The sequence below is a fragment of the Aspergillus costaricaensis genome (assembly GCF_003184835.1).
Source record: "Aspergillus costaricaensis CBS 115574 unplaced genomic scaffold BO79scaffold_15, whole genome shotgun sequence".
Taxonomy (NCBI): domain Eukaryota; kingdom Fungi; phylum Ascomycota; class Eurotiomycetes; order Eurotiales; family Aspergillaceae; genus Aspergillus; species Aspergillus costaricensis.
In genome coordinates, this window is record NW_020291815.1 from 117,067 (window position 1) to 144,263 (window position 27,197).

General features: G+C 51.3%; 9 protein-coding genes across 9 annotated transcripts; 5 read left to right on the forward strand and 4 right to left on the reverse strand.

The window, feature by feature from the left end:
* Positions 1 to 1,380: 1,380 nt before the first annotated feature.
* On the forward strand, positions 1,381 to 3,023 carry BO79DRAFT_265086 (uncharacterized protein; the record flags this gene model as incomplete). The annotated part of the gene is made up of 4 exons (XM_025686857.1): positions 1,381 to 1,524; positions 1,977 to 1,989; positions 2,031 to 2,230; positions 2,890 to 3,023. Exons 1-4 carry the CDS (start codon positions 1,494 to 1,496, stop codon positions 3,021 to 3,023), a joined length of 378 nt encoding a protein of 125 aa, XP_025539612.1. The 5' UTR covers positions 1,381 to 1,493.
* A 730-nt stretch (positions 3,024 to 3,753) lies between these two features.
* BO79DRAFT_254840 (kinesin family protein) lies at positions 3,754 to 9,320 on the forward strand (the record flags this gene model as incomplete). Its single annotated transcript, XM_025686100.1, has 5 exons — positions 3,754 to 3,913; positions 4,058 to 4,381; positions 4,440 to 4,615; positions 4,672 to 8,721; positions 8,775 to 9,320. 5 exons carry the CDS (start codon positions 3,754 to 3,756, stop codon positions 9,318 to 9,320), a joined length of 5,256 nt encoding a protein of 1,751 aa, XP_025539613.1.
* A 717-nt stretch (positions 9,321 to 10,037) lies between these two features.
* Positions 10,038 to 11,733, forward strand: BO79DRAFT_194412 (GDP-Man:Man(1)GlcNAc(2)-PP-dolichol alpha-1,3-mannosyltransferase). Its single transcript, XM_025681047.1, has 2 exons — positions 10,038 to 10,987; positions 11,075 to 11,733. The coding sequence occupies exons 1-2, from the start codon at positions 10,168 to 10,170 to the stop codon at positions 11,680 to 11,682; spliced, it is 1,428 nt and encodes a 475-aa protein (XP_025539614.1). The 5' UTR covers positions 10,038 to 10,167; the 3' UTR covers positions 11,683 to 11,733.
* A 167-nt stretch (positions 11,734 to 11,900) lies between these two features.
* BO79DRAFT_172676 (uncharacterized protein) lies at positions 11,901 to 14,023 on the forward strand (the record flags this gene model as incomplete). Its single annotated transcript, XM_025679636.1, has 2 exons — positions 11,901 to 13,682; positions 13,751 to 14,023. 2 exons carry the CDS (start codon positions 11,901 to 11,903, stop codon positions 13,859 to 13,861), a joined length of 1,893 nt encoding a protein of 630 aa, XP_025539615.1. The 3' UTR covers positions 13,862 to 14,023.
* Positions 14,024 to 14,533: 510 nt separating this feature from the next.
* Positions 14,534 to 18,214, reverse strand: BO79DRAFT_237525 (oleate hydratase). The gene is made up of 5 exons (XM_025684714.1): positions 17,870 to 18,214; positions 17,217 to 17,803; positions 16,809 to 17,148; positions 15,875 to 16,314; positions 14,534 to 15,824 (listed from the first exon to the last, which is right to left on the reverse strand). Exons 1-5 carry the CDS (start codon positions 18,161 to 18,163, stop codon positions 14,759 to 14,761), a joined length of 2,727 nt encoding a protein of 908 aa, XP_025539616.1. The 5' UTR covers positions 18,164 to 18,214; the 3' UTR covers positions 14,534 to 14,758.
* An 842-nt stretch (positions 18,215 to 19,056) lies between these two features.
* On the reverse strand, positions 19,057 to 20,457 carry BO79DRAFT_172683 (uncharacterized protein; the record flags this gene model as incomplete). Its single annotated transcript, XM_025679637.1, has 5 exons — positions 20,175 to 20,457; positions 20,053 to 20,120; positions 19,621 to 20,000; positions 19,495 to 19,559; positions 19,057 to 19,437 (listed from the first exon to the last, which is right to left on the reverse strand). Exons 1-5 carry the CDS (start codon positions 20,362 to 20,364, stop codon positions 19,058 to 19,060), a joined length of 1,083 nt encoding a protein of 360 aa, XP_025539617.1. The 5' UTR covers positions 20,365 to 20,457.
* A 639-nt stretch (positions 20,458 to 21,096) lies between these two features.
* BO79DRAFT_287355 (uncharacterized protein) lies at positions 21,097 to 22,805 on the reverse strand (the record flags this gene model as incomplete). The annotated part of the gene is made up of 1 exon (XM_025688574.1): positions 21,097 to 22,805. The coding sequence occupies exon 1, from the start codon at positions 22,738 to 22,740 to the stop codon at positions 21,097 to 21,099; it is 1,644 nt and encodes a 547-aa protein (XP_025539618.1). The 5' UTR covers positions 22,741 to 22,805.
* A 347-nt stretch (positions 22,806 to 23,152) lies between these two features.
* On the reverse strand, positions 23,153 to 24,677 carry BO79DRAFT_194427 (uncharacterized protein; the record flags this gene model as incomplete). The annotated part of the gene is made up of 5 exons (XM_025681048.1): positions 23,153 to 23,581; positions 23,708 to 23,732; positions 23,912 to 24,029; positions 24,083 to 24,464; positions 24,531 to 24,677. 5 exons carry the CDS (start codon positions 24,675 to 24,677, stop codon positions 23,153 to 23,155), a joined length of 1,101 nt encoding a protein of 366 aa, XP_025539619.1.
* A 974-nt stretch (positions 24,678 to 25,651) lies between these two features.
* Positions 25,652 to 27,120, forward strand: BO79DRAFT_194429 (O-methyltransferase; the record flags this gene model as incomplete). Its single annotated transcript, XM_025681049.1, has 5 exons — positions 25,652 to 25,849; positions 25,901 to 26,027; positions 26,083 to 26,195; positions 26,245 to 26,701; positions 26,765 to 27,120. 5 exons carry the CDS (start codon positions 25,652 to 25,654, stop codon positions 27,118 to 27,120), a joined length of 1,251 nt encoding a protein of 416 aa, XP_025539620.1.
* Between the last annotated feature and the right edge of the window lie 77 nt (positions 27,121 to 27,197).

Sequence of the window (27,197 nt, forward strand, 5' to 3'; positions counted from 1 at the left end):
AATGCAGTATCTACTCAGAAGAATAACTTTCGGTCGAATATCCCTTCCCCTATCCCATTGGCAATAACAGAGTCGTTGAATCCTATTTTGTGGGTTATAGTGTTATTGATTGATAGATCGGTCAATCGGCTTGGCTCGAGATATAGGAGCATCCACTTCTCTGTTATGAACAGGGCGGTCGGATTATGCTGCTTTTATGCCGATGTGGGTAATGCAGTTTCATAGCTGGCTGTACGATATATGCACAACGAATTTGAAGGTTAGTATGTGGATCCTTATGTATAAATTGAACGATTGGAGGTATTGGTGGTATGAGGATTGGTTCAACTCAGTGGTACTTAGTTGAGTGCAGTATGGATTAGTTAGGACGTTGTCTAAGAAACATATTTTGTCGGGCTTGTGCGGATTCGCATGCAATGAGAATAGTTTGCGATAAGGTATTTAAGCCTGTCATTTTAGTTCAAGAATGCTAACTCCTGCCAATGTCTAGTGAATAGTTTGAAGAACTCGGAGAGTGGCATAATTAAGGATTGGATGCCTCCATGGATGAGAATTCCAGTTCCTGAGCTGTATGGATATAGTGTATCACAAGATGAGAGTCCAGTAAAGGCGATAAGTCATCAGTATTGATTGTTCGACAAGATTACAGCCTCTCGTGCCTGATCTGGGTTAGTACACTTATCCTGGCAGATGGTTGTACAAAGTAGCCTTAGACACCCAAACACCACTCAGCTTCATCTCAAATAGTCTCAATGCATCCCCGGCCCGGATTAGCATGAACTATACCCTACCGAGTAGCAGACAAAAGCGACCATCGCCATAGGCTAGGTAGACTGCGAAAATGGAGCGATCTCGCAGTCTGATTTCTAATGTCCCTATGGAGTATATTTATAAACTTAGTTTCTTTTTCATCTGCACATGTTCGTCCAATGACCGACAGATATGAAGTATGCCGGGTGTGAGCTTAGTAGGTAGGCTGTTGGTTGATAGATCATCCAGGGAACTCCAAGGCGTCCATGATCCATGATCCATGCTTGGGGTCAGCTCCCACGTTCCGGTCGGGGATACTGAAAGTGTCTAATATTGGGGAACCGGATTAATTTCGTAGAGTGATGCTGATAGGCGGTCGGGGGAACTTACGTATCCCGACCGAGATGAAGGATGCCAGGCGCTATCATTTTATCACTCATCGAGCAATAGCCGGCTAGCTAAAGAGAGATGCCAATCTCTTCCTCTTCCACTGCGATCGCACGACCGTTAGTGATGGAGCATAGCCTTTAATCAATTGCCAGTGGAGGCTAACTGGCCAAGTGGCCGGCCCAGTGTCCACTCGACAGCAATTAACCCACTCTCCAAATGGGTATGGATTGTCGCACACGCCCTCCATGGCACCATGTCGACCCGCACTCAAGCAACAGACTGTAACACCCGCGAGTCAAGCTTCTCCAATTCGAGCAGACCGACTCTAACTAAAGGGTACGCACTGGACGCCCATGTCCCTGTCCAACCGTGCAGGCTTGGAAGGTTAGACTGGTCGGTCGTCATTTCGCTTGCTTTGACTAACCTTACCGGCTTGGGAGGGAGATGCGCATGCGATGCGCCGTCCCGATGCAGATGGTTCCTGAGTTTGGCGGTCACTTTGACGGTCTCCAGTAGTTTAATCACTAAATTAAAATGACTGACACTGGTGTCGGAGGTAGACGTGGAATGGGGAAGGGAGAGACATCCCCTCGTCCACCTCAAAATGTCTCTTCCCGCTTGGATGGCATGTGATGTCAAGGAGATGGTGAGTTAAAGTTAAGTTTTCATCCTGGTCGCCTGGTGTGGCACTTTGCTCTATGGGGTGCTTTTCCCTGTCGTTTCTTTTTTTCGGGGGTTTCTGCTATTTCGGTTTGGTTTCCCCTGCTTTGTTTTTCCCTGCCCTGTGGATGACAATTTTCGCGATCGAGGCTGCATGACTATCTACTAGTTACTAGATTTGATGCTGTTGTCCAACCAATGTAAAGAAGCAAGTGCTGGATGGCAAAAAGTGATGCTGGTGCTGGTGCTGGTGTCCTCAGCTGCGAAGGTCCAGCAGCATTGCAATCTGAAACGTCTAAAAGTGACAAGAATGGAGTTCATTACCCCCATGTGGTTGGGAAAGGTGGCACTCCGGACTCCGTTTCGGTTCCTGAATTGCAATCCATCCGCCGCGAACCGTGGAACAACTTCTGTCGGCAATACGGGAACCGTCCGTGAGTCGTAATGCTTTTTTCAGGCGAACGGATGGGGATGATGTGGAATATCAGTATGCTTTCTTTTGTAGACCCGCAAGCCACCACCGATCGCATCAAGTGTATAACCTGGATAGACCATAGAATACGATCAAGGGACCCAGAGCGACGGGTAGAATAGTCATCACGTAGGGATCATAAGGTGTGTTCTGGACCCCAACAGCTGGGCTGGTGGGTGGGTTTTTGGAGAGTGGGTTTCTGCCCCTGGCGTCGTAACCGCCATACCGGAAGTCGTACGGGACTTGGTTCCTGAGAGGGTCATCCCCAACTGACTGACAATCTGTTGCTTTCTTCAGCTTTGGCTGTGGGTGTCATGCAGTCTGGCCCTTGATTGCTGGATCGTCTGTGGGAGATGGCCAGGAACCACGGTCTCAGCTGCGGTACTATTTTTACTACCTGGGCTGCTTTTTATGACTTGTTTCAACTTTCAAGCATATTGGAAAGGCAGATTTTAGGAATTAATAGAGAAAAAGAGAGAAGACAGAGTACCGACAAGGATTTTGGAGGTAACAACAACTCCGCGTGCCATCAAATTGGACCCCTCTCCTCCTTCCCCCTCTCTCTCTCCCTCTGTCTACTTAGTCTCTTCATTATTAGCATTAATTATTCACCGCAGCGCCGTTGCTGGCCGGCTCCTTTTCCACTTCGCACCGTCCACTTGTTTCCACTTCAGTTCAGCTCAACATAGTAAAGCGGCCGACTTGGGCCAACGCCCCAGCCCAGCCCCATCCCGGTTCGCTTCAACCTTGATGCCACCAATTAACTTTGCTTGCCGCTCAGGAGTTCTTCCATCTCCTCTCCTCTCTGCGACAGCTTCTCCCGCTTGGGTGTGTTTTTTTCTTTCTCGGATTTCTAGTCGGGGTGTGTTGAGATAGATACCTTTCTATCTGGCTGGTACTGCCTAGACCCGAGGAACTCTTCCTGTCCATTCCCTGTCACTCCCTTTCTGCCATTCTTGCCCTTAAGCCCCTCTGCGGTGACCGCCAGTGGTGCAGCTTCGCTCTCTCTCTCTCTTCTCTTTCTCAGTTGGCGTTTCTGTCAGTGTCCAACTGTTTGCTCCCTCTCTCCCTTTGTTCGCACTGTGGTCGGGATACTCCTGTAATTGTCCCCTTTCCCCTTACCTTGGATTCACTTGTTCCGGTCCATCTCCCCGCCTTTCCGGTCACCCTTCTAACCAGCTTTCACTGCTTCGATAGGAACCTTCCCGCTTTTTTATTGTACCTGCAGGTTAGAGACCGCTTGACGTCGCAGAGTGCCGCAGGCCGCCATCTCACGCGACGGAACCGCCCACATAAATCATAATCCTAATAAAAGGACATCAAGAGTGAACCTTCGCACTTCTGGCGCACCGATTCGCGACTGATGACTCCCGCCTCTATTTCATGACCAATCACCACATTTCTGTCCACCATTCGCCGATCTATCTCTGCCCAACCCGTTCCTCCCCCCCTCTTCCTGGCCTGCAACCGTATAAAGGGCCATGACGGGCTCTCAGCCTGAATCGCCAGCGGATGCGCCCCAGCGTCCTTTTAGCGGCATCATGCGGACCCCCCGGAGCACCAGTCGCTTGAGTATGAGCAGTAGACATGGTGGAGGAAGTCGAGCATCGGATGAGGATGGGAAAACTGCGGTCAAAGTCGGTGCGTTATTTCGTTCAGTGCGTGCGCCCGTTGGGACTGAGCCGGTTCAGATGCGGTATTGCGGATACCGCTCGCCTCGGCGCCTCCAACGCCCCACGTGCGCGGCTTCATGATTATAGCTCTGCATACTGATTACGTTTCTAGCTGTTCGAGTGCGACCGCCCCTGAAGCCAACCGATCCCGGATATGAATTGGTTCCCCAGCGCTTCCAGCGTCCCATGGTCCATGTCACAAATCCCACCAGTGTTGCCATCGATGTTCCTCAGGGCCGAAAGTTGTTTGTTTTTGACCGGGTGTTTGCTGAGACGGTCGATCAGGATGGTGTCTGGGACTATCTCAGCGATAGTGTCGGCTCGTTTCTACAGGGTTACAACGTTTCGATCCTGGCCTATGGCCAGTCCGGCGCGGGAAAGTCCTACACCATGGGAACTTCGGGCCCCAGTGAACAAAGTGACCCGAAAGCGATGGGTTCGTTCTGCTCCCCGAGAAGCGCGCGATGTGCGGCGCATTCGGCTGACGAAAATAGGAATCATTCCCCGGGCTGCTCAGCTTCTCTTCGAAAAGCTAGAGGGCCCTACCAAACCCAATCGCAACAGCGGCACAGGCCTCCGTACTCCGTCCCGCTATTCTGTCGGCTCCGCCTCCAGCTTTGGGAAGGCTAGCGTCGAGAAGAACTGGCAGCTGAAGGCCACCTACGTTGAAGTATGGGACCCCACATCGGATACTGCTTCGCGAGTAGAAAATACTAACGGTTGCAGATCTACAATGAACAATTGCGAGATCTCCTTGTGCCCGAATCAACACATCAGGGCGAGCGGGGCACAGTCACCATCCGCGAGGATGCAAAAGGACGTATCATTCTCACCGGTCTACATCAGGTGAATATCAATTCATACGAAGATTTGATGGGTGCTCTTAGCTTCGGTTCTTCCATCCGACAGACCGACTCTACCGCCATCAACGCCAAGTCTTCCCGATCGCACGCGGTGTTCAGTCTGAACCTTGTTCAGCGAAAGGCATCCAACGGTGTCATGTCCCCGACACCCAAGGAAAAGCGCATGTCGATGCCAGTGGAAATGATGTCTGGCTCCGATGCCTCCGTTATGGTGGATAGCAAGCTTCATTTCGTGGATTTAGCAGGAAGTGAGAGGCTGAAGAACACTGGAGCCTCTGGTGAACGGGCAAAGGAGGGTATCTCGATTAACGCGGGTCTTGCTGCTTTGGGCAAGGTCATTTCGCAGCTCTCCTCTCGCCAGGCTGGCGCTCACGTCTCCTATCGTGACTCGAAGCTCACACGTCTGCTTCAGGACTCCCTGGGTGGTAACGCTTATACATACATGATCGCGTGTGTCAACCCCGCGGAGTTCCATCTCAGCGAAACCGTGAACACGGTTCAGTATGCTCAAAGAGCCAGAGCGATCCAGAGCAAGCCACGCATCCAGCAGATTGCCGACGAAAGCGATAAGCACGCAGTTATCGAACGACTGAAGGCGGAGGTTGCTTTCTTGCGCCAGCAGCTCCGTAATGCGGAAGAGAACGGCCGTCGAAGCGCTGCCCCACAGGATCGAGCGGAGCGACAGAACGAGAGGGAGGTCGAACTCCAGAACCAGCTTCTCGATACGCAAGAGAGTTACAACGCTCTCAGCCAGCGGCATGCGAAATTAATCTCGGAGATCGCTAGGGACTCCGAACATGCTGGCGCGACAGACCCCAATGATGTCGTCAGCTTGGTCGGGAAAACTTCTGTTGAGCGTCTGAAGCGATCACAGTCCTTTGCAGAGTCGATCGAGCAGGTCGTTCTGGAGTACGAGAAGACTATTCAGAGCCTCGAGTCGTCTCTTTCTAACACTAGGTCCTCTCTCTCAGTAACGGAGAGCACGCTTCTCGAACGCGAGACGAAGTGCGCATACGTTGAGACCGTCAACTCCCAATTGCAGGCACGGATTCAGAAGCTGCTTGATCGTGAGAACAGCACAGAGACTTATCTGCATGAGTTGGAAGCGCGGCTTGATGGGCAGTCCACTGGTGAAGAGAAGCAAGCGGCTATCGTGGCTGAACTTCGGAAGGAGCTCAGTCGGGCCCGCGAAAGTGAAGCCAACTGCGAAGACTATATTTCCACGCTTGAGGAGCGCTTGGCCGAAGCCGACCAAGACATGGAGCTCATGCAAAGGGAAATGGAACGCCTGGAGCATGTTATTGAGCGCCAGCGCAGCCTGGGCAAACTGGATAACCTTTTGTATGAACTTGATCATGTCCAGCAGAACGGCAACCAGAAGGATCTGTCCGAGGACGAGCTTGAGACTCATACTCCAGTTCCCGTCAAGGGCGCCTACAAACCTCGCACTCGAGCAACATCCCTTTCCCTTGATGTCCTGACCGAGGCAGTGGAGACCGCCATACCCGAATCAGACGAAGGCTTGACAGAGCCCACCCCAGAAGCCGTACGCGAAGCTTCCATGGAAACTGAGGCGACTGCTGAGACAGACGAGACCAACTTGAAGGTCCTAGAATCGGCTACTGACCGCCTGGAGGCCCAGGAGAACGGTGCCCGTGCGAGTCGAGCCTCTACTCCCACCCAAACCAAGGTGGTTGCGGACAAGCTGGAGACAGTCACCCAGGAGTTGTTTGACTTGCGTATGCAGCACGAGTCTACTGTGAGTGAGTACGAGACGCTGGAGGCGAAGTATGCGGAAGCAATGAAAGCCCTGGCGGAGTTCCAACGGGACGCCGCCGACGAAGCTCGCCATCCCGACGAACAGGTTCAAGAACTTCTCTCCACTAATGTTGAATCCCGTCCGGTGTCTTTTTTAGAGGAAGGCAAGGCCCCCGGCTCGAACGATGGAAAACAACCGTCGTCCTCGCCATCACTCTCTTCGGAGTTATCCTTGGCCGGGGAGCCTGCTTCTTCGCACGAGCAATCTACCTTGAGTAATGGTGAAGTACCACAGGAAAATCACGTCGACACTCGAGAGATAGATGAAGCGAAGGCCCAAGAAGTGGAGCAGATGCGTCGCTTGCTCGTGGAGCATCAGGAGGGTGTTTCGATTATGACGCAGAAGTATGCCCAGTTGCAGTCGGAGCATGAAGGAACCCTCAGCCTCATTGAATCGCTAAAGGCCGAACTGCAGCGAAAGAATTCTTCACCGCCGACCACGCCAGGCTTCAAGTCCCCTGTAATTCGGAGAAAGACAAGCCAGAGTCTGATTGGTACTGTCGATCGGGCTCACCGCTCCCTTGCCGCCTTGCGTAATATTGCAGTTGAGGAATTTGAGGCCCGCCCTGATACGATGCAGAACTTCGAAGTCCACCTCGACTCGGCTATGCACGAACTACACAATCGCATGGAACGTATCCAGGCGCTGGAGGCCGAAAACCAGAGCGTCAAGAAGGAAATGGAGACCAAATCGACCATCATCTCCGGGCTCACTCGTGAAAGGTCGAGCTTGCAGGGAGGCGGTGGGTCCTCGGTCGACATGGGCCTCGTCAATCAACTGCGCGATCAAGTGGTGCAGCAAGAGAATCTCATCAACGAGATGAAAGAATCACACGACACCAGAGAGAAGCAGCTTCTCGCCGAGATCGAAGAGTTGAAGAGCCTCCTGAAGACGCAGGAAGAAGCCGCTAAAGCCCAGGATGTGTGCGCTGAAGAGCAAGATAGGAAGATCTCTTCTCTCGAAGGCGAGGTCACGGAATTGAAGAGCAAACACCAGAACGCCGTTGAGTCGTTGCAATCGTCCGAACAGGAATTGAGCGCGACACTGGCAGAGCTCGACAAGGCTTTGGCGTCCATCGACGCGATGCGTTCCGAACAGGCGGCCGCCGGTGAAGCGTCTGCCTCGAAGGATGCTGCCGCTAGAGAATTGGAGTCCGAGAGGGAGCAACAAGAAGAACTCGTTGCAAAGTTGAAGCATGTCATTGACGAACACAAGGCCACCACTGATGCCCACCTTGATAAGATCGCCTCCCTCGAAAAGTCTCACAGCGAAGCCCAGCTGCAGCTGTCAGAACTCCGGACAGCAAAGGACAACGATAGCAGCGAGGTCCAAGTACATCAGTCTCGTGTGTCAGAGCTGGAGAAGGAGATTGACTCCCACAAGTCACTTGCTGACTCGTACAAGAGGGAATTGGAGTCCCTACAAGAGTCCCACAAGCAGGAGGTGACGGAACTTGAAGCTCGGGCTACAGCAGCCGCGCAGGTTGACTATGAGTCGCGATTCGCCACTATGAGCGCCGAGCATGAGGAGACAATGAAGACTTTGAAGTCTGAGATCCTAGAGTCGCGGGAAGAGTTGACGAAATTGCTCAATATGGTTTCGAAACTCCTCAACGCTGATGTTACCGCAGAGACCATGGCGGAGCAAATTCAGGAGATCATGGCTCAGAAGCAGCACTTCTCCGACAAGTACGCCGAGATGCTGGATACCAACGAGGATCTGCGTAAGCAACTTGAGACCAAGGGATCTGATGATGGCCGGCTGGAGGAGCTCATGCAGAGCAACTCCACGAAGGAAGCGAAGGTTAACGAGCTGGCTCTTCTGGTTGCCACTCTCGAGGATACTCTGCGCCAGAAGGAAGAGCAGGTCAAGAAGAAGGAGGCGATCATTGCCGAAGTCAAGGCCGAAAAGGAGAAGAGTGTCCGCTTGGTGGAGGAGCTGGAGGAACAGATCACCAATAGCTTCGACCAGCACCACAACCGTCTCTCTGTCATTCAACAGGAGCGTGACCAGGCTTTGGAAGATGCCAAGGTGAAGATTGCAGCCTATGAGAAAGATATTGAGACATACCGCGTACGGATCGAGCAGCTTGAGGTAAGTGTTTGGATATCAAGAATTACATATGGCAATGACTAACATTCATCTAGCTCCAAATCAAGAACCAAGACAGCTCTCATGACCGCAGCAGCTCGATCACGTCCAATCTCCGCAAGAGCTCATCTGCAACCTCTCTCCCTTCGCCGCCTCCCGCCATTCCCCTGCCTCCTCTACCGAACATTGCCTCGGCCACAAACGGCACTGGCAGTATCTCTCCCCCCAGCTCCCGTCATACTAGCAAGGAGCTGGTGAACCCACAGATTGTCGATGATCAGGAGGCTCGCATTCGCACCATCGAGAAGCACCTGAACGCCGAGAAGCAGCTCACCGCCACCTTGGAAGAAGCTCTGGGCGACCTTGAAGCGCAAAGCAACAAGGTCAAGTCGGATTGCGACGCTTGGAAGAAGAAGGCTCGGGAGCTGGAAGAAGAACTGACCACGCTCCGCAAGGAGCGCGCCTCCCAGCGCCTCTCACTGCAGGCCGTCGAGGAGGAACGCAACGCTCGCCGGGAGGCCGAAGCCGCCCGGGCGCAGCTCGAGGAGCGGATGAATGCGCTCAACAAGAAGAAAAAGAAGAGCACTCTCAACTGCTTCTAGATTTGATCGATCTACATTAGCGGATATCATTTGCTTTGCTTTGCCTTGCCTTGTCCTGCCCGCCTTTGTTTTTCACGTCCCTTTTGGCGCCACGATGTTCAGTCTTCTCTGTATTATGAACTAACTCAACGTCGATTCCCCCTTTCTTCGCCTCGTTGATACCTCCCCTTATTTCTCTTCTGTGTAATTTCCTTTCACGGCTTTTCTTCTTCCTCGTGCACCTGACTGACCCCCTTCACTTCTGCTCCGCCTATTTTGATGAATCCTGACTTTATGACTTATAAGTATGGCCCGTGATTGTACATTTTCCGACTACCCTGACCATACATTGATACATGTGTTCTTTGAGAATGTTTTATTCCCAGTCCAGCATGAGCAGCCGAATTTCTGCTTTGCTCTTTCTTCTTCTAGTTAGAATTGTCGTCGGTAGGAAGCTGTTAGTTGCCGGGACGTAGATTGATTTGCCTGATGTCAGTTGCTTCGATGTTCCTCGATTTAGAACAATCTAGAGATTCTCATGACAATAATTAAAGTGACAAATATACTCTAGAAGAAATATTCTAGTACCCTGTCTCATTATTATAGCGATCTAAATATACGCCCCCCCCGGTTCCCGAACGGCGATAAGAGAGATAGATAGATCATCACATGACGCAATCTCCCAATCGGCCGCGTGTCTCTTTCCACCTCCGCAACTAAATAAATCAACTACAAAAACCACCAGCTACGAAACCACCTCAAATCCCAATCCGCAATGCCAATGTCCACATAAAAGCAAAACCCTCCGACTCAATTACCCTCTCATCACAAAACCCCAACGAAAATCAAAAGAAGAAGGGAAACAACAATGCCCCCCGCCAAAATCACCATCATCCACCCCGACCTCGGCATCGGCGGCGCAGAACGTCTAATCATTGACGTGGCCCTCGCACTACAATCGCGCGGCCACCCTGTTACAATTTACACCTCGCACCGGGATAAATCGCATTGTTTCGAGGAAGCGCGCGATGGGACGCTTGATGTGCAGGTGCGCGGGAATACGATCTTCCCGGCGCATGTGGGCGGACGGTTATTTGTGCTTATGGCTATTTTGAGGCAGTTGCATTTGACGTGGGAGTTGTTGGTTGGGGAGGGTGGTACAAGTGGAGGAACTGAGGATGGTGAGGAAGAGGTGTTTATTGTGGATCAGATGCCTGCTTGTGTGCCGTTTTTGAAGGTGTTTGGGGGGAAGAAGAATAGCAGGAAGAAGCAGAGGATTTTGTTCTATTGTCATTTTCCGGATCAGTTGCTTGCGAGGAGGGATGAGGGGGGTTCTGTGTTGCAGGTGCTGAAGGGGTTGTATCGTGTGCCGTTCGATTGGTTTGAGGGGTGGGCTGTGAGTGCGTCGGATAAGGTGGTTGCGAATTCGAGGTTTACGAGGGGGGTGGTTAGTGGGGTGTTTGGGAGGGAGAAGGTTGGGGAGTTGAGTGTTGTTTATCCGTGTGTTGATACTAAGGCTGGGGATGGGGGTGAGGGGGTGGTGAAGGATGGGGAGCAGTTATGGGGTGGGAAGAAGATCTTGCTTAGTGTTAATCGGTTTGAGAGGAAGAAGGATCTGGCGCTGGCGATTCGTGCGTATCATGGTCTTGGGGCGGAGAAGAGGAAGGGGACGAGGTTGGTTGTTGCTGGTGAGTATTGCCCTTTTTTTGAGTGCTGTGGATGCACTCTTTTGCTGGTTGAGAGGAGTGCGCTAACTGGTTGTGTGCGTGGTGCAGGTGGTTACGACAATCGCGTCCAGGAGAACGTGCAGTATCATCGGGAGCTCGATGAGTTGGCGACTGGGTTGGGCTTGCAGACGGCGACATCTAAGACGGTTATTTCGGCGCTTTCGATCCCCGATTCTATCGATGTCCTGTTCCTGCTGTCCGTGCCGACGGCGTTCCGTGATACCCTTTTGCTGCAGGCGAAGTTGCTTCTGTATACGCCAATCAACGAACACTTCGGGATTGTGCCGGTCGAGGCGATGCGCGCTGGTGTGCCGGTGCTTGCTTCGAATACTGGAGGGCCGTTGGAGACCATTGTGGAGGGCGAAACGGGCTGGCTCCGTGACGCCAAGGTGGATGCCGATTGGACTGCGGTGATGGACAAGGTGCTCTATGGTATGAAGCAGGAGGAGCTGGACAGGATGTCTGTGGCTGCGAAGGAGCGAGTCGAGAAGGAGTTCTCACTGACGGCTATGGGCGAGAAACTCGAGCAGGAAATCGAGGAGATGCTCGGCCAGGAGCAGCGGCCATTCCATGGCTTCCAACAGGTTCTTGCCTTGCTTGCATTGGTGGGAGTGGTGCTTGCCCTCGCTGCTGCATTTCTCGTGAAGCTGGTTTGATTGTTTGTTAGAATAATACCCTTGACTTGCGTGTACAATATTCAATTCGTGATGCTCAGTTCATCCACTTTGATATCCAGTAGATATTGAATGACTTCACGTGACACCGCGCCACCGACGTGATCCCCGCGACACGTGCCGTTATCTCCAACTTGGCAGTTGTTCTTCATCCCCGCCATTGCCTTCACAAAGTTGGGCTTTTTGGTGTTTTGGGCAAGATGCCAGAGGTCATCGACCTCCTCTCCTCCACCCCTCCGCCCCCGATAGATAGACGCGAGCAGCTGTCCATCCGCCGGGCTCATTCGCACCCGCCTGTCGTGCCCGCCTCGGACTCCATCTTTTCCGACGAAATCGATCTCTCCGCATTTACCTACGATAACCCCATTGAGCAGCCCGCCAAACGACGACGCTTGAGCCATGAGATTACACCCGCTAAAGAAGTCCCGCTGCCGCCAGTAAAGAACTCGCTCTTCCTCTTCTCCGATGACGACATAATCTTATCCTCGGACGGTCACGCCCCTGCGAAACCTCCGGCCTGGAATGGAGAATCCGACCCGATCGTCTTTACCTCGTCGGCGCCTGAAACCAGACATAATCTACCAGTCAGACCAGCCATATCATCGCGTGATATCAACCCTATCTCGATCGACGATGAAGATGATAACATTCCCAACGGCACGCGCAATCAGAATCGACTACGGAGGGAGGAGATCCAGGTGTCCAGCGACCAACTTGATTTCCCAGACGTCGACGATTTACTTGATGTAGCTCAGCGAGTGGAAGCAAATGCATTTTCAAGCCGGACAGCGAACCTACTAGCAACTCTGGAAGACCGTTCTCACGGCAGCAATGACGATTCGGTGCGCCGATCGACGAGAGGCCGCAAGCAGTACGACCAGAGCGATGACATAGAGGTCAAAGAGATGCCGCCACCGCGGAAGCCCCAGCGCAAAACCACCAAGGTTACAAGCGAAGAGAAGGAGGCCAAAGCCAGAGAGCGGGAGGCGGCCAAGGCGCAACGAGAACGAGATAAACAACTCGAAAAGGAGCGCAAGCAGAAAGCCAAGGAGGATAAAGCCCGCGAAAAGCAACTAGCAGCAGACATTGCTGAGGTCAACAAGCTCAAGGTGGACAAGAAGGATTCTACGCATGAGATGCTCATTGACCTGGCCTCTACTTTTACCGACACAAGTCTCGGCAACCAAACATCAGAGCTCATGCGTCTTCTCAAAGTTGATCTCACGTTCTTTCCCAGTGCCATTCCAAATATCGTCAAGTGGCGTCGCAAGGTCCGAGCTACATACAATGACTCCCTGGGACACTGGGAACCGTGTGCACTTCACATCCGTGAGGAAGAGGAGCATGTGTTGTGCTTAATAGCGGCCCAGGACTTGATCGATATGATCGTGGCTCCTTCAACCACCGAGCCAAGAAACACTGTCAGCGATCACGTTCGACGCCTGAAATCTGCCTACCCAAAGTCTCGGCCGATCTATCTGATTGAAGGTCTAACGAGTCTGATGCGGAAGAATAACAATGCGCAGAACAGGGCCTACCAAGCCGCTGTACGACGACAATTTGAAGACACTTCTGCTCGTCCATCAGGTCGGAGGAAACAACAGCAACCCGAAACTATCACACCTATAGACAGCGACACGGTTGAAGACGCTCTGCTCGATCTACAGGTGACTCACTCGTGTCTAATACACCACACGAGTTCCCCCGCAGAATCCGCAGAATGGATCAAGAATTTCACCGAGTATATTTCCACTGTACCTTATCGTCGTGAGCGGATGGACCTGAATGACTCCGCATTCTGTATGGACGTGGGACAAGTCAAGCCCGGCGAGAACCGGTCCGACGCCTTCGTCAAAATGCTCCAGGAGGTGAACCGAGTCACGGCGTCAATGGCATATGGTATTGCAACACAATACCCAAGTGCGATGGATTTGGTGAACGCAATGAGGAAACACGGACCGGGACTGCTGGAAGATGTCAAAGTATGATAATTCTGTTCCCACCTTATTCGATTACCTCTCCAAGTACATACTGACGGTTATACCTTCAGAAATCAGCAAACAAAAACGGCGCTCTTACCGACTCACGCATCGGTCCGGCCGTGAGCAGACGATTGTATAAAGTATTTATGGGAATGGATCCGACCTCGACTGATATATGAGCATATCTTTTGATCGGCGAACATTGTCCGTCTCTTTCATTGGAGTTATACTTGCAGCGGTATTGGAGCATATATTCTGGGTTCGTTATTGGCACGATAGATACGACTTTTATCGGTATACTCACCACTCTTTTTTTATCACGGATTGGCATTATATTGCCCCCAACATCATTATTGGTATCGGTTTATCTTGGTATTTATGTCTATTCAGCTTTCGTATTGGGAGTCTGGAAGACACCTTGCATAGATTTTACTACCCTTACCAAATAGATATTGAAACATAACTCCCCCGGAGAATGAGCCAGACTGGTTGCATCCTACCATCATATCTAAAGTTGCTTATTCTACCATTCCGATATGACAAGAAACAACAATAAGAAATTGATCAATCTCTGGGCACGTGCCTTCTATAACCCGTGGGACCAAACCTACTTGTCGTTTATCACTTATTCAAGAAGGGAAGCATGTCTACGCAGGGTGGCGACACTATCCTAGAATCCCGGAACAACTACTCCTACCCGTTACTGAATCCCCCGTCCTGAATAATGGCGTGAAAGATTCGAAACGCACAATCCAAATTGATTGATAATAAAGGCTAATTTAACACATTATAAACAAAGAACAGGCTAACTTCCAAACATGCTGTACAGAAAAGGTAATAGTGCTTTTTGTCTGGTTCAGAGCTGCATCAGAAGATGGTTTAGGCGCCCTGATATATCCCCGCGAAGAGACTGTTGAATCCAACGGAGGGAGTTCTGGTAAACTGACTGAACGTAGAGCTGTAGTAGTTTCAGCGCATGACAAAATGGTATAAACAATGCATGAATCATAAACCCAGGCTCATTTGCGAGGTGTTGAAACAAGAACCAGCGAGAAGTACGTCAGTTAGTAGACAATCTACAAAGCCCGCAGATTGATCGCGGAACTTCGCTTGGATACTGTCTTGTGCGTTTCCAGCCCCATTAGCTGGCGAACTGCCGTCTGTGCTGACCGCACACTGTAATCCATCGTCACGGCCACCTCTCCCGGGATGTCCACGAATTGGCCAATGAGTCCGAGATTGTCAATCCCCGGGGGTATCACTTGTGGTCGATCGCCGCGCAAGCGGGGCAACAGTGTTGCCGCTGCTCGTGGAACCACGCAGGGTAGGGTAATCGAGTGGTCTAGGATCCCCTGCACAGGAAAATTCAGTTGTTTTAATATCTCTTCCATGATTTCTTGTCCCGAGCATTCGAGCATGGGTTTCTTGACGTAGTCGCCCTCCCGCTCGGGGTACATTGCGTAGCCCCAGAGCACCTGCACGTGCGCAGGTTGATCGGGGAATAGAGGCTGCTGGGGGAGATTGAGGTTCAGGAGCCAGGGAGTGTCTTTGAGGGTGACGAAAGTGCCGCATCCTACTTTATCACCGGTGAGGGCGGTAAAACGGTTGAAGAACTCGGGGGAGGAAAAGGTGACGGTGAAGGATTCCAGGCGGGACTCTCCCATGCGGGTGCAGAAGTTGTATGCATTCCCGAAGATAGGGTTCTTAGTGGATAGCTCCAGCCACAAAAGCCAGTTCTCGTCCAAGTCTTTCTCGATCTCCATTAGTTCCAGGGATGGTGGGGACGTATTGGTGCCCGTTGTGGAGCCGGACATAACCGAGCCTAGTGACACCAGCACGATGTCCCGCGGCCCCAGGTTTATCGTCTGCTCGGGCTCATCTTCATGTATGGCTTTGATGGCTGATACCCGGTGTGGATCGCTGCTTGAAGGGGTAGTGATGATATCAGTGACTGTCGTGTGAAAGCGGAAGTCTACGCCCCGGGACCGCAGGAACTGAGCGACCGGTGCGACGATAGACTCGTGCCGATTGAAACGGCCACCATCTAGCTTCCGGCGAAGGTGGATCTCGTGAATGCTGTGCATGTAGTGTTGAAGATAGCGCCGGAACTCGGCTGCACTATGGACAGGCTTTATGCCAAAGCTAGGAGGTTGTTAGGCATGGCAAATAGATGATACAGAGGTACAACTCACGTCGTGGAAAGTAGCATCCAGTAGCAGCTTTTGAAGAAGCTATTGCTGAAATGGTCGCAGATGCGCGAGCGGCCCAGGGACTTGTCCGATTTTGAAACCAGCATGAAGAGGTCCACGCGGTCGCGCAGTCCCAAACTCGCTCGTTTGGCGTCAATGCGATCAAGACTATGTTTATGACGGGTGAGGAAGCGAGTATGAGGACGATCTTTAATGGCTTCGGTAGCCCAGAACTCGTCAAGGTTTTCAAGGACGGTCTGGTTTGACTTTGTCCTAGAGGGAACCAAGGAGAGAAGTTCTTCCATACAGGCGTCGTTGAATGGAGGCATCCCTCCTGCCCGGCAATCATATCCATTGATCGGGTCGCCCGTACTGATAGTCCCGCCGCCAGCTTGACTGAGGGTTTCAAGGATGTGAACACGAGATGGAGGCACATGCGCTTCCTGGATGAGGTGTACAGCTGCAGTCAGAGAAGAAATGCCGGCCCCTAGAATCCACGCATCCATCCCCTCTGGCGACCGGCGCTCAGGCGGAGGAGTTGGCGGTGCCGAAATGGAAGACATGACGGACAATGGTTGTTACTGCTTAATCGAGACAGCCACGAGGACAGCCAACCGGTATATAAAGCGACGCCCACGGCGTTCTGGACTTCACGGGTGTGGCGGGAAGGTTTCTGATGTCAAGGCTCGCCGATATCCTGACACTCTGGGAGAACCATGGTTCGCAACGGTTAGACCCACGCTGACGACACAATGATTTGCTTGCGCAAGATAGGCAGTGTATTCGATCCAGATAATATTCGTTCTAGCAAAGTCATCTTAGGCCGTGTTCATTCTAGAACTGGCCACGAAAATATAACTCTGGCTGGTTACTTGTTACTGCCAAAGGGACACTGTCCCCTGTGTTCCTTTTCCAATACTTCTACAAACTCACCCACGGACTTTCGTCCCTTTCCTTCGAAGTACCTCGGTCCCAAATTGGCTACATCAAAGCCCCCGGGGTAGTAAGTTTCGCCATCATCGCCGGGAAGTGGAAGGCCTAGGGCCCACGTCAACCACGCCGCTGGACCCCAGCGGTTCCAGACGGTGGGTTGCACGTAGTATGGCATTCCTTTCCAAACTCGAACATAATACCGACCCTCTTCATTAGGAGTATCGCTGAAAACTTCTTCTCGGAGAAGCATCGGCCGAGGAAGCCCAAGGTATCGCAGGAAATACTTCCGTAGGGCTACTAGCCCCGCAAAAATCCTCCGATACCGCATGGGTGGCGCCTCGTACCTGATTTATCAGCACATGGTTCTCGGCATAAGCCATCTTAAAGAATGTGTTATGCAAGAAAAGCTCACATCATTGCTTCCCGCAATCTATTGTCCATCACACAAGTGGCAAAACCGACAGCGACGCCTCTCACCCACTCGGGAAATCCGTAAACAATGACATCCATCGTCTTGTTCGCTACCAGTCTGTTCCGGTGGTCGGGTCTCATGTTGTCTTCTTCATAATGGTCACTCCACTGCCGGAGCTCTTCCAAGAAATGCAGGCCATCTTTGAACCCGCTTTTTCCCGACGGTAGCGCATGATAGCTGATATCCAACGCATCTCCCAGGCTCTTCCAGTACGTTCCGATGGCACACTGTTCCAACTCCGTCATTGTCCTCCACTCGAACCGTTCCACAAAGCGGATGGGCTCTGTGGCGAATAGGCTCAGGGTATAGAGCATGTCAGGCTCGAGGATTCTACCGCTGGCACGGTATCCGGAGTGTAGGAATTTGGTTCGGGCAATGGCAGTGCGCGCACGAGAGGAAGTAGGAGGGCATGTCACGAACTGACCGATAAGGGCACCCGTATCTGCATAGCGCTTGAAGGAGGTGGCAGGGTCTGAAAGCTGGGAAGTATGCAGAAGGAGGGAAGAGATGGTCGGGATGCCGTATGTCTGGATAGGAGATCACATGTTATCAGTAGGATTCCATGACGAGGGGAGGTAAGGAGGAACAGTTACCCGAAAGAGTGCAAACTGAAGGGCTTTCACTGCAGTTGTAGGGAACTCGAGTTGCATTATGTTCTTTTGTATGGCCCATGCATCATGGACGGTCATTTGAGACATAGATGCACGGTTTGCATACTGTGGGTAGTCGCGGTAGAGATCGCGAACGCGCTGAAAGCGAAGAGTAGAGACGAGGAGAAGGTAGGCGAGGAAGGCGAGTGTGAGGGTGAGGGTGATGGGAAGCGAGACTGGTAGTTGATGGATTGAAGATGTGAGAGTGGTAAGGGAAAAGGCGGTTGTAAGGGGCATGATGATGATGATGATGATGATGGATTCAAAGTCCTGGGATGGTTGAATAGATCTATGATGAAGTTGAGATGCTCCATTAGGAAGGTCCGTCGGTCTGTGGTGCCCATTATATACTACAACCGCACGAAGACAGAAATCACATCCCTGTGTATCATCATTGTCCCATACATTCTTTCCTATGGTCAGCAGCTCAATGCCTGTGGTATACATCCTCTATAGTTGCACCCGTCGTAACGAGTTCATATGCCACTATCTTGAACGGAACGCGGACCGAGGATGGGGAGCGCGGGGTAGCCGATCCCTAGGGCCGATCACTCGAATGGGTGAGCCAGTCAGGGTGGAACAAATGGGGATTATGTGCAGCAGGTCTGATAACCCTTGCCGGAGAGATGAATCCGAAATCATACGAGCATCTTGTCTATCCGCAATACGCTGGTTGAAACCGCGGTGGCCTATGAGATGCAGCATCTTGGAAGGGTAGATATCGTATTCAGCGTATTCCTAGATGGAAAAGACATAATACGTCAGCGATCAAGGAACACAAATGACATGTGCTGAATAACCTCAGATGGTGTGGAGCTGATGTGGTGGTTGTCCACGGAAGAAAATGCACGTAACCGCGGGGTTGAATGAGGAGTGGTAGCACAACTTCTCGATCAACCGGATACCTTTCCTCAGTACTGTCAGTCATACTAGTATATACCAATCAGTCTTTCGCTTCGTGAAGCCAGTCTCATCTTGGGCAGGGTGTAGGGCGGACTCCTGCCCATTTGAATCCCTATAGAAAATATAGTAGAATGATAAAGTACTAAGTATACTAGATTACTATTGACAGAGAAGGTAATGACTGCATGGAGTCTGCCAGGGATCAGCTGACACGGTGTAAGTCATGTGCTACACCATCTCCTCTTTCGCTCTCATCTTGCTATCAATCGACACCTCAACCATTATGTCCCGGACCCCAGCTGAGCTGGGAGTTTCATCCACACTACCACGCACACGCGTACTGTATGCTGAAGCTCGCACTTGCGACCACTCATCCACTGATCCCGTTCCTGCAAAGAACAACGGCCTCGGCCATGACAATGACCTCATCATCTGCGCGCGTTTTGAAGACACGCTGGAATCGGATGTTTGGCCACGCATGGCGCAACATTTTATCTTGAATGTCTTTGTGACGCGGTGGAATATCGGGCGCATCAAGATCACCGAAGCACATATGATTCCCAAATCAAGTTCGACAATGGACCATATGGACTGGAGGTATCCGTTTGCTGGGAGGCATTAGTAATTTTCATCGTTTGACCAACAGGGTAGATGGGTTGGCATACTGGTAGCATCCGCCGTCACGTATCTCTTGAACGTGATCATACGCAGAAACCCGACGGCACAGACCCTTTTGTCATTGTCAGTATTACAGTCAACCAGTTTAACAATTTGCGTAGCAGGAAACATACAATCCACCAAATCCAAAAAGAAGACTTAATTCCACCTTCTTTCGGGGCGTCAGTTTCATTCCCCAAACCACAATCAAGGGCACCAAGATCAATACGAAGTTCTCAGCCAGCGCAATTGACCCAGCTATGATGTAAAATGTATTTCGCCCACGCATGCAGCTGCCATCAATATGTTTGATCCAGAAATAACGCACAGGCCAGCATTGGAAGATGCTGACAAGCAGGGAAGCAATGCCCCAGGCAAGCGTGAACACGATCAATGCGGTGGTAAGCTTCCGCCAATATGTGATGGCTCCGAAAAGCTTGCGGAGCAGAACGAGGTAGGAAATCTTCACGAAGACGTGGCCTAATACCCAGAACTTCGTTGAGCACCAGAAGAGCTAGCCCATTTGATTAGAAGTTGGCCCTAAAGCGGGAGGTGGGTGTACTCACCAAAGTGACTGTTCCTCTGGTAGGCCTGGAGAGGGACCAGAAATCGTGACCAACGCCGTTGAATGCCGCTAGATTACATGTAAGCTAATTTACAATGGAACTGGGGCTATGATGTAACTAACATATCACAGTACAGAGGGTTAGCCCGTATGAGAAGACAAGCCCTATGCCCATCAACATATCACCGAGGTCAAATTTCTGACGGACAAGTCGCCGAGAATACAACCGGAGAATGAAGAAGAGGGTTGTCACAACACATGCCACAATGGGGACAACAACGAGGGTGATGCCCCAATGATTGAGTGGCGTCATGGAGGCTGATAGGATGCAGAAAGCTGTGCTTGCATCGACACATTCATCTGGGTTGGTATGGGTTTTATTCAAGAAATGTAACGGGGCTTAACGTCCTGTATACAGGACTATATACTTTCTTCTTCATTCTCGCGGCGTCTCCTAACAATCATGGCCGGGTAAATCTATTTAATCGGCCCGCTGTAGGAACGCAGGAACCCTCTTCGGCCGAATTTGCAGTGATGTCAACGAGTCCGCGGCAGTGGCGACTACCCCAATCAACGATTTGCCGCACTCCGAAAGTCAAAAACGAACCCCCGGGCATCTTCCGCTGAAGTTGAAAGACCGGAGGCCAGATTGACTCGGCCATATCGGGGACTGCCGCCGATGAGAAGTATCATGATTGGTCTTTTACTTCGATCTTTGATCCGTTGTAGGTCATCCTGTTCCTCTTCCAGTATATCCCCCGGTACCCCAGGGACGACTCAAATGAGTCCGCTTCATCTCGGCTCCGCTTTTACACCTGGCGTAACCAGACGGCCGGGTCCGGAACTAGAATATCTCGGCCGTAAGTGCCTGACACTGTAGATTCACTCCATCTCTGTCTTTCGTATTGACGGCCTTCTGGGTCACGAGGCTCGTTAAACTGAGCCGCCTACATCACCACTTTGCTGATGCTCAATGCGAGATTTGCAGAGTAACAGAAAAGTCCAATTGCATTCTTGCTATTTCGCATTAACGGGTCTATTGCTCCTATGCAGTTATCGTGTGTCCTTGGACTTGCTGTTCGTGGATAATGTGCTCATCCAGTCGTTGCTCTGAGAACCATTCTTTGACATTCTTCCACCGCAGTGTTGTTCGCACATTGCTCGACCAATCCTGATCGAAATGGAGCCATCTGGCATCTGTCAGCCTCCAGCGTGGGTCTTCCAGCTCGCCGTCTCTCTCATAAAAGCCCCCGCTGTATCGAGCAATGTTCCAAAGCCACCACAGGGTCAGACGCAGGGGATCGTCTTCACCCTCGACCGAGAGCTGTTTCCGATTGATTGCGAGATCAAGGATCTTGAAAGTCTTCCCTATCTCCACTAGTAGTTTGTACTGATCACGGCGCATATAGTTCCTCCAAAATTCCCGATCGCGCTTTTTGGTCGGTTCCTTGAGCGGCCTTGAATCATACATGAGAAGATATACCCCTCTCTCATCTACTGACTGGAACGGCGACTTGGGTGGCGAGATAGCAGCAACTGCCCAATAATGCCAGGCTAGTCCTTGGACATGGTGCTCTCTCGTAACACAGAGCGTGCCCCAACTCTTATCGTCCTTTGTATGCATATACAGGTCTGCGACAGTGTGTGCATTATGCTTGTCGGAGGAGGTGTATCCCCCAATTTTCTTATCACGATCTGCCTTGTCGATGAAAGACACCGGGCGATAGTGAAAGGTAAAGTTGACGTCCAGGTCTTTCAGGTTTCGTCGCATGCTAGCAAGATAGGCCGCTATTGTGTTCAGCTCTTCTTTTTTATGGAGTGTTCGGATCTCCCAGGGTAAGTCTGCTGCCGTTGGCAATCCAAACTCGGAATCACCCCTATCCATAAAGGCCCATACGGTATCACGACACGGAATTCCAACAGTAGCCGCACAATACCGTGGTCTCCTGGGAAGCCCATCTGTCCGGATTTGTAAGCTTTTGTGTTGGGTGAAATAGTCAACCTGACTAAACCTGGGACATTCGGACTCCCCATATTGATCAACCATGCCATCATCTTCCAAAGGTTCTCCATCTTCATGATTACCATCACTCACAGCATGGCTGCCACCTGCATGATCTTCGAACGATCCCTCAAAAGCGGAATCCTCCTTAGCCCCGAAAGACACACTAACCCCAGAAGACCTTTCCGTAAGGAGACCATGTTCAGCAGTATGTGCGGCCGTCCTAACAGGAAGCGACAATGCCCAGCCAATCTTCCGTCTATTCCCAGGCACCTGACTCAATTTCACTGTCGAAGTATCCATGGCCGACGATACGGGCCTGGCATCATCTCCTTCTAATTTCCCAGCCGGTACCGCTGGCCCTTCCGCAATTATTTCTGGCGCCCTTAGCCCATTCTGATCCCCGAGCAAGTTGCCCGGCATCAAGTAGCCACTCATCGGCACATATGCTCCGCTCGCCGTGGTTATAACTGGTGATTGAATATGACCGTACTCCTGAGGAAGCTCTTTCTCGTTTCTCATCTCTTGCGGCTCGACGTTCGCGTCGGTGGCTGTACCGACATTTTGGCCGTTGCGTTCGCTTTCGCTTTCGCTGACACTTTCACGTTTTCCCTTCGACTTGAAGGTGGGCTTGGTAACGAGTGATGTCGATATGATTGGGCAGGTTGCGGTAGGGGGACATGCCATGAGCCCGGGAAATCAAGTAGGAGGGTTTGCCTTTGTAGTTTGCTGTGAAGTATGTGGTAATGATTGTGAAGCTAGGCTGACTGTGTTGGGAGGAGTGAACATAGAAGACAAATGGCTGATGTCGGCTGACTTTGACGTAGATCAAAGTGAGTAGATCAGAATGAGTAGAACTTTTTCGTTGATCAGATTGGGTTGGCCGCTGGGATGGTGATCAATATTTGATTATCTTTAACACTTTCGGTCGCTTTGAGATCCTCTTTTCATATCCTTGTCTCTCGTTAGAATTTTATTCCTAGAACACGTTAAGAAGGAGCAATAGTTTGATCACTACTGCTATCGTACATGCGAAACCTCGATCTCATTGACCTAGCTAACATACAAACCGTCATCCGGATCACCTCTCCGTCCTATGCTACTGATGACCGCTCCTAAACGGATTCGCACGCGGGAAATGAGGATTCTCGATATCCAGTCTGGACTTATTTTCCTCGTGGACCTCAATCTCGGTCGTCTTTGTAATGATTGTATGGTCCGAACATCTTCCGGGGGAGACAAAACAATCTTCGTTGGAAGCTACATTCACCAAACCGGTTTCGTCAGCGAATGTATCGAAAAGTGACTGATCGGGTTGACGACGAGCGAGAGGAATTGGCTTGTGTCTTGCTGCTGCTGCTGCTTCGGAGTGGGAGCGTTTGTAGTATGAACCTGCGTAGCGTGTTCGATGCAAGGCAAAGTTGTATGATTGCCGTAGCGTGGGGAGAGTGGCGCAGATTATGATAACGTACATCTGTTGATGGATTGCATGGGCGCCACTTAGCGCATGATAAAAGTATATAGATAGCTTGGCTGTGCCGAGAGGAAGGTTCCTGCTTACCTCAATTCTAGTGGTTCGGAAAACATGGTGTTAGCTTGGTTTGTTGTGGTTTAGTAAACATGAACCATGGAGGGGTGAGTGGCGTACGAGTACCATGTTGTAATATCGGCCCATGACCCTGGAGTTTAACGTGTTAAGCTTCGTCTTCGAGTGTCTGGGCCTGCGCGGAACATCAGTGCTTACAGGTTATGTCTGAATGGACCGGAAGACTTTTTAGAAGAATGGCCTTGACCAAGGTTGCTGCCGCCGCCCTTCTGGGATCAGTTGAGTTTATTTGGTTGGGTTGGAGGTACTTACAAGATTCCCGCGCCCATGACAGCTATAACCCCTAGCTTCATTTTCCAGGGCAGCTGGACGGACCAGAAAATGATGACTGGAAACAAGGCCAAGGTAAGGTCGGCGAAAGCGTTGAATGCTGTATGATGTTATTGTCTCGACGCATAGCTACCAGGCAGTGTTGGCACTCACAGGCTTGCGATATCCCAGCAATCAGCTGAAACTTCAAGCTAAAGCAGGAGCCGGGAACCTCTGGCCGCCAGATCTTCTCTGCAGGCCGGCAGTACCCCATGATGGCAATGATGGCCAGCACATTCCAAGCAATGGATATTACACTGAAGATATACAGGAACCATCGTTTTGCCGGGGACGCTGTCTGGCCCATTAAGCGCAGCAGGAAGACGGCCACCGATAGCTTGCCTGTTGTGGTGCTGACCATGGAGAAGTTGGGTGCGATGACGGTATATTTGAAAGCCTCGATTTTCCATTCCCCATTGGAAATGTCGGCCATGTGTTTCCCCAGCCCATAATGCACGCCAGTTTGCGCTAACCCTGAACATACAACAGCGCTCAACTGCATCCATGCGGCGCCTGGGTTAGCCGCTATTTTTTGCGGTAGGATCTTGCAGGGTTAACTTACCAGGGAAAGAACAATAAAGAAGTCGTCCCAGCCTGCTTTGCGAGTCAGTATTAGCCGGGTGTGCAGTCGAATGGCGACGACTATGATCGCCACGCTTCCAAAGCTCCAGGACACGGCAGTGATCTGTGGGCCTTTGTCGTCAGGCATGGTGGCCGGACTTTAACAATTTATCATTGTTGCTCGATCAAGGGGGAACACTTTGGAGGTCCTTGAAATATAAAGCTGTACCGAGCAGGCGTGTTCCCGATCGAGCGATATAGTCGATAATTGATTATTTACGAGACTATTAGACAAGCACAAAGAGATTCTTTGTTCAGCTGTCGAGCGATACATCGACTATCAACACATGGTGTGCGGTATGGCCATGTCTCGGGATTTGCCGTGATTTGGTCGTCGGGGCATACGAAGGGATCGACTGCCAGATGCCAAAAGACCCACTTGTAGGGGATTCCCTTCGGCCTGTGCTTTTGCTAGGTAACAGGGCCAAACCAGCCCACAGCAGGCGCCTTTCGTCCGGGCATCAGATAGACGAGCCCAGTGTGTGCGGACCATATTTTGGGAAGCATGTAACATAGCATCAATATGCGCAATGACCTCCGAGGACCCTCGAAAGCATTCAGGACTTCTGTCATGGCGTACTCTCTCTATTCAAATATCTTGAAGGATTGGAAGCATGGCTCAAGTCAAGGCTCGGAATATCCATAGCGGTTCCGCGAGGCACCGGCGCGGCGCTAATGCAGCCAAAGCGTGTGGCGCGTGGAGGACGGCACCTAGGTGACGGAACTGACAGCCGGTGGCGGCCCTTTACACGTCCTATCCAACCCTATTTTCACGATGGCGTTGCTAGCTGTTCTAGTCTGGCATTGCGGGCCTCTGCTGATGACCAAAAGTACTGCATCTTGGTTTAGCTGGGCGCTTACCCACCAACTCTGATTGATGTGACAGGTCCACCCAGTGCACGCACACCGTCCTGTGCCTCCTGCCATAACGAGTAAAAGGCTGTTGTAAAGCTGTACCTGGCTAAATCAGAACAATAAGGCTCCCAACCATTGTAAAAGGACAGGCCTTCCCTTCTCCCCTGTTCCCTGTAGTGCTGCTTCCCTTGCATAGGTATCTTAATCATGTCTAGCAATAGTTGTCACGCCAATGGCGTCTCTCAAAAGCCATTCGACGGTCTGATTCGGCAGGTCGCGCAGGCTGCAGATGCTTTTCAAGATACTCATAACGAAGCGGATCGCTTGGCTGCCCTCCAGGCGGCGCAGAGGCTGGTGGAGGTGTTTCAGAAGCCACAAGATGCAGTGTATAATCTAGCTTACTCGGTACTAATATCCTCCAAAAAAAGATGAGCACGAAGTACTGACCCGTACCAGCCCACTCAAGTGATGTGTGTGCGCATCGCCATGGACCTTGGTATTTTCTCCACGCTCAGTGAGCGGAATGGTCCAGTTACGCTGGAGGACCTGGCAGCCACGAAAGGGGCAGATCTAGTCCTGACTGGTACTGTTATTTCAATCCCGTCTATGAGTCAGCTGCTAAGGTATTCTGGAAACAGAAAGGGTGCTGCGAATCCTTGCAGGGATTGGATACGTTGCAGAACATGATGTACGGGTCTACATCCCCACAAAGATGACCAGACAGATGACAGACAGGCTTAGTGGGGCCGTAGTGAGATTCATGTAAGTCAGTCACATAGGTGGCAAGGCCGAACTGACAGAATGTTAGCTTCGATATCGGTATGCCTACCTTGGCTAAAGTACCCGAATTCCTGCGTATGATCAACTTCCGAAACCCATCGGGTGCTCTGAATGGTGCATTACAGTACGCAGAGAAGACAGAAATGTCGCTGTGGGACTGGGTGCCGACCAAACCAGGTTTCTTGGACGTTTGCAATACTTTCATGGAAGCGGACCGCGGGAGCCGGCCTAGCTGGCTCGAGTGGTTTCCTGTCAAGGAGAGGATTATTGACGGATTCAAAGAGGACGAAAGTAATGTCCTCTTGGTAGACGTAGCCGGTGGGCGCGGCCATGATTTGGTTGCTTTCCAATCCAAATTCTCTGGAGTGCAGGGACGGCTCATCTTGGAAGATCTGCCTCATGTCGTGGCTGAGGCTACTCAGCACCCCAAAATTGAGCTTGTATCGTTTGACCTGTTCCAGGCACAGCCAATACAAGGTATACTCGCTGGTTAACACTTGAAACGCTTCTTGTCCCTAGTCTGACTGTATGCCTCCGCAGGTGCCCGCACCTATTACATGAAATTCATCCTTCACGACTGGTCAGACGAGGAAAGTCGCCTGATCCTGAGCCATCTTGGAGCAGCAATGAAAAAGGGATATTCCAAACTGATAATCGAGGAATTCGTATTGGCAGACAAGGAATGTGCGATGCTGCCAGCCATGTGGGACTGGGAGATGTTGATTTTCTGTAACAGCATGGAGCGAACGGCTAGTCAATGGACGAAAGTGCTGGATTCGGCTGGCTTCAGGATTGTGAAGTTTTGGGCACCCCCCGGTGACGGACAGAGCATCATCGAGGCGGAGCTAAAAGAACCTGCTGAAGACATGACATCAGCCCGGTCAAGCCATATATAACCGAGAAGCTGATAAAGTTGTAGGATTAGAATACCCTAGATTCTCGGGCTCATGGCATTAGCTTCAATTCGATGATC